Genomic DNA, 5,685 nt, shown 5'->3' on the forward strand with positions numbered 1-5,685 from the left:
CCCAGCAATCGATTTGCCCTTTGTGATTTCTAATATGTGCAGGTTTGCATATAACGATTTAGTTATACAAGGCCTTTTGGCAGGCGCAAGACTCCGTTCCGAATATGCAATAAGTAGATTTTAAAAATCAAGCGTCAATGCACATTTACGGTCCGGAATTTTTTTTTTTATTCGTATAATCATTATATTACTGTCGGTGCGTTATGTATATACGGATTGGTCCGATTATTTTAAATCACCTTATGCTGCACAGTTCTTGCCACTGTTTTGGGGGGTAACCAAACTTATTTTTTTCAAGTCTGTTGCGTTTGGAGTCTTAAAAGACTGCCGTTAGAAAAATAGGGGTGGCACCGTTCATTAAAATCAGTAAGCCTAAAGCACAAGTTCCTGTTAACGTCTTCTCTTTATTCATAGGTAAGACCGTTTCTGCTAAGAAACAGCAATAGGCTGCTTTGCTTTGGACTGGGCGGGGATAGAAACTTTCTCATATGACAAGTCTTTTGGAAGGAGTTGTAATACTTGTTAGTCCCACTTCTGCTCAGAGCAGGCTTTGCATATGCTCAATTTAGGAGAAAACAGCGAGGAAAGAGACCCAGGAACGGATATAACCCCGGTAGTCGGGCTTCCTTACAGTTTTATTTTGCTTTCCTGTCTGTCTGAAGATGCCTTCGCCTGACCGCCTATAAATCCCATGTGGGAAGAGAATGACGCGTTTGCTTTGCGAACTGTAAATGGCATCTCCGAAGAAATCCGCCTGCCTATTTGAGAAGACTGGGTTTTCCCTACCAAGCCTGCGTGTTTTCGCGAACTGAAATCTTGGTCTTCGTGTGTCTATTTGGAATACTGTCTGGAGCCCATTTCACTGAAGAATGCAGCATCACTTGGAACTAGGTGCACATTACTATCCTCCTGACCTGCACCCTGACCACAGATCCCATCGATACAGGAGTTTTATGATCGAAGAGATCCTGACTGACCATCCAGACCACAAAGTTTCCGCCCCAACAGGAGAGCTGCTCAAGTTCGGAGTGCAAGCTCTGTTATCAGCAAGACCTTACCACAATCATTTAGGTAAGTCTGACTAGCGTGTAAATCCGGAATGCAAATGTACAGCTGCCTATCAGGCATGTAAATGATAACACACTATAGTCATTGTGGATCTTTAAATAGACTGCCGCGAACTGAGTACAGCGTATCCCCAGATGTGTTGCGTACAAGCAAGAATTTTAAAAAAAAGATTAAGTGAAACCTATAATTGTCTTTTTGAAATCAATTATTGCCACATAAATCTTAACATAAAAAATAATTACACACAAGGCCGTTTTAAAATGCATTCATTTAAAGCCATTTCTTTGTCTAAATATAGAGTGATTTGCTCATTAGGTTTATGAAAATACAAGCTGAGAAATTTATAAATTGAGTTATAAATTATTTCATTAACTGTACCTAGATTATTTTATATTTTGACACAGGAAGTTTCCAGTTGTTAGGACAAGTTTAAAGTGTTCACTAATCCAGGCAAATGCATCATTTGTTATTATTTACTGAATGATGTAAGTTCGGTTTAAGGGTGTATAATGGAAGTGTAGTGTTTTTAGGTATGTTGTTTTCATAAACTAAAAGGATAAATTGTAAAAAAATATATATTTAATTGAAAACAAGATTTTGGTGATTACATAATTCCATCACCATGAAAACGGAATTAATTACAAGCAGAAATACATCTAGTTTTCTTAAGGAAAACAAATGACAAATTACTGAAATGCAGTCCACAGCCCATGCATGCGTATTCAAAGCACGAACATTTAATAAAGATGTTAAAATAGGTTAAAACAATCCATTCCTGGCATTTGTTTCTATAATGTTAAGTGTTCAGTACTTCTAATGCCTGCGGCCTGTACTTATGTGTACTTTTGAGAACTTGATCTTATGTATTTTGGAAATTTGAAGAACTTCACTTTTAAGCCTAATATCTCAGAAATCAATTTAATCAATTTCCCTACGGGGTCAATAAAGTCTTATCTATCTCAAATATAATCACTTTTGTCAAGTAAGCGAGCGTTTCTTTGTTAGAAAAATTGACTGCGCTGCAGCTTTTGGTTTAGTGTCATCAGCTCCATAAATATAAGGAAAACATTTTGTATTAATAAAAACGTTTTAATTAATCTTGTGTGGTCGGGTAGATCATGTACTGTCCACGCATAAAAATAACATGAGAGGATTTTGTATTAAAGTGTCGTGAGTAGGAAAATTTAATTTAGAATTCGTTCATTTTCTATTTCCCAGCAAGGTAGATTTAACTTAGCACACAGACCAATTTTTCAGTCTGTGCAGTAAAAATCAAAATAGAGCAAATACATACAGTAGTTATTTTTAAATGTCAACATTTCACCCGGGTAAACAACACGCAGTGGTTTCCGTTTAACCCTCGATGTGGGTTTCTCTTAAAATATATCAGCTCGTATTATGGACCGTATACCCCCCCCCCCATTAAAACTGAAATATGAGTGAAATTTAAAAGTTAGTTGTAAAATATAAATATTTAAAAAGTAATTTAGGCGCCCATATTAACAAGGTGCAACCGAGATGTAGCTAAATCTACCAGATATTATTATTATTTAATGGCTTTCATTTTATCGATTAAAATTAATGTCTCCATCTCAGCATGTTATAATGTTTTTTTGAAATTATGTTTTATATATATATATACTAGTTAGCTGTCGCGCCCCTAACTGAAACAAACATCGTTTTCAAATAGGCTTGCGCATCGTATTAGAAACAATTTGCGTCATAAATAATTTCAGACGTGTTTTCCGGAGTTGTTATTTTTGTATTGGGTCACATGTCCCGTGGATGATTTTTCTGTTATTGTCATATTTTTTTTGATCACTAGTTTTGAAGGCGGACCAGACGAGTGTTTTTAAATTCCCCATGCCTCCGCTATCCTGCTCCCTCGGCGCCCCGCTGGGGTCAGCGCTGCTGTCCGGAGGATCCGGCCTGTCAGCCGGGCAAGGTTCGCACCACCTGCCGCTGGATCTCCACCTCCGGAGTAAACTCGACCCGGTGTCGGATGCAGGAAGCAAGACGAAAAAGGGCAGACGGAGTCGGACCGTCTTTACTGAACTGCAGCTCATGGGGTTGGAAAAAAGGTTCGAGAAGCAAAAATATCTCTCCACACCAGACAGGTACGTCCTGGGATTCCTGAACTGCACATATGCCTTTTATATATACATAGTATAACTGTCTACAAATGTCCGGCTGATCCGATGTGATGCGCGGTGGGGCGGCTGGCATCATCCAGGTGGGGGGCTGTGTTTCAGGAGGGCTGAAGCGCATCACCTTACACGTGAAACGTTTCGGGGTCTTTGAGAGTGGAAAGCCCTGCACAAATGCAAGCAGTTCAATAAATGATTATTAGAAAGCAGACTGGACTAGTGCTGCTACAGTTAGGCCTGTTGTTTCCAGTCGTGCTATACAGATATACAGATATATATATATACGTGCTATATATATAAAAATAATGATCAACATCATAGCTCACAGACAGTTCTGTACAGCCTGTGTAGACGTTTTGACTGTAAGTCAGTGGGGGTTAAACAAATCCCACAGTCACGCTTTAAATGTGTCAGAATGAATGATTGAATTACCAGTATGAAAATACAAGTTTGTTTCTGGAGCGACACACACCTCACCGTGCGAACCGCAGGCCGAATAATCTTCTATTTAATTCCACAGAATAGACCTGGCAGAGTCACTGGGTCTTAGTCAGCTGCAAGTAAAAACGTGGTATCAAAACAGAAGAATGAAGTGGAAGAAAATTGTGAGTATCATTTATGCTCATTTTCTAATTTTTGTGCAAGACGTGTCTATTCCTGAACGTGTCTATTCCCGTGACACTACTCGACCAAGCGCGCAATTCTTTCTCATGCGGGGAGACGAGGCAGATTTTTTCTGAATCATGTCCAACCTCCACCTTGACCCTTGGCACCCCCCTCGGCCTAGAAATATGAATGGACTGTAACATAAGTCTGGGGCAACAACAACAACAACAACAACAAAAAAAAAAAGAACTGCTATAGGTGTCAGTTAAAATGACCTACTCACTCCACACACTTCACATAGGGTGTTACCGTGTGCCGCAGCGTAACTCATAAGGACTGGCTTCGTTTTCAGGTTTTGCAAGGCGGAGGCCTAGAATCACCCACCAAGCCCAAAGGGCGCCCGAAGAAGAACTCGATTCCCAGCAGTGAGCAGCTTTCGGAGCAGGAAAGGTCCCGGGACGCAGACCGCCAATCCGACGGCTCTTCCTCGGCACAGTGTGACGTCAGCCAGGAGGAGTAGAACGGGCTGGGTGTTGATGCGCATGGACTTATGGCACCGAGCACTGAGCAGCCGGGCGCTCGTTTTTTTGGGATGTACCCTCGACCGTCGCTAGCTTGGCACTAATGACTGATGTACCATATGTGGTAGTCTTTTCCATATTTTATTTTTCGTTTTAAAATAAAAAAAAAAGTTTAGGTTTTCAGCAAGTAAGGACTCTTCTAATTTTATTCTGTATCTTTAGCGGGGATGAACTGATGTGCCTCAGTCATCTTCTAAAAGAGGATTCGGAAGCGATATTTCAGTGGTCAGTAGGTCAGCACTGACTTTGGTATTTAAGGACAATATTGACTTGCACGTAAAATACAGGCCCTGTTCTGTTACGTTCCCTGTTCTTCTTCCAAGAATGCATTTATTTTTTTAAAGAAACACAACGGATTTATCCATTAAAACCTGTTTCATACTTTGCTCTGTGAGTTCTTAGTTCCTGTGGCGATTTTCAATCACGAGAACGATTTGTTTTTTTTGGAAGGTTCCTCACTTGTCGGCGTGTGCGTGTGTTGGGAAGGAGTGGAGGTCACCGGGCTGTGACCCCAATGAAGTTATTTTCAAAAAGGAGCTTCATTTTCTGAAGTTACGCAAGGACTGAATCCTAAACGTTATATTATATACGCTGTCCCTCTTCCCCGGGGCTATCATTCCTACTGGGAACCACCTATATTTTAACACCTATATATATATATGAATAAAACACCTATTAAAATAAAACTTTGCAGAATTTTAAAAAGATGATCTGACACGTTGTTTGCTTCTCTTCTGCTGGTTTGCTATATTTAAGTGCGGAACATATGTCATAATGTTCTTGTCTTCCTATAGGAATTAATTCTGGGTATAGTAAATTCAATTTCAATCATTGAAAAATAGCCACCTTTCCATTTCCGCACTTTTCACTGGTTTATTATTATTATTATTATTATTATTATTATTATTATTATTATTATTATTATTATTATTCATAATGATAATGTCTGGGCCTGCCCTTTAAAACACTCAGGCCTACAGAATTGTTTATTTTATGTTTTATTAAGTTGTGTTGCACAAGTGTTAACCTTTCCCAAAATGTACAGTGTTACAATATTACGTCGACGGACAGGAGTTTGAAACATGATTTCACTTAGATTTTCTGGCCTGGAACTCGAGCGAAACAAGAGCCGAAAAAAACAATGTTCAGAAAAGGATAGAGCAATTTTCATGGTGTTTTCTTACTGTCAGGATATGTTGTTTTTACACGCGTTTGTGTCCATAAAAGCTTCCATGTCAATTTAAGTCATTCTTGCGATCACGCTGTACCGCTGCCACGTTAGT

General features: G+C 39.4%; 1 protein-coding gene across 1 annotated transcript; it reads left to right on the forward strand.

Annotated features, from left to right (window-relative positions):
- Positions 1 to 442: 442 nt before the first annotated feature.
- On the forward strand, positions 443 to 4,788 carry barx1 (BARX homeobox 1). Its single transcript, XM_088636907.1, has 4 exons — positions 443 to 1,071; positions 2,894 to 3,185; positions 3,736 to 3,820; positions 4,174 to 4,788. The coding sequence occupies exons 1-4, from the start codon at positions 870 to 872 to the stop codon at positions 4,339 to 4,341; spliced, it is 747 nt and encodes a 248-aa protein (XP_088493033.1). The 5' UTR covers positions 443 to 869; the 3' UTR covers positions 4,342 to 4,788.
- Positions 4,789 to 5,685: the final 897 nt, after the last annotated feature.

The sequence above is a fragment of the Lepisosteus platostomus genome, chromosome 6 (assembly GCF_059453375.1).
Source record: "Lepisosteus platostomus isolate fLepPlt1 chromosome 6, fLepPlt1.hap1, whole genome shotgun sequence".
Classification (NCBI taxonomy): Eukaryota; Metazoa; Chordata; class Actinopteri; order Semionotiformes; family Lepisosteidae; genus Lepisosteus; species Lepisosteus platostomus.

Bases quoted from the DNA above. Each gene is read 5' to 3' on its own strand.
- barx1 (XM_088636907.1), top strand. From the start codon at position 870: ATGCAGCATCACTTGGAACTAGGTGCACATTACTATCCTCCTGACCTG. The intron at 3,186-3,735 runs GTACGTCCTGGG...TTAATTCCACAG, and splicing joins TATCTCTCCACACCAGACAG to AATAGACCTGGCAGAGTCAC. The intron at 3,821-4,173 runs GTGAGTATCATT...CTTCGTTTTCAG, and splicing joins GAATGAAGTGGAAGAAAATT to GTTTTGCAAGGCGGAGGCCT.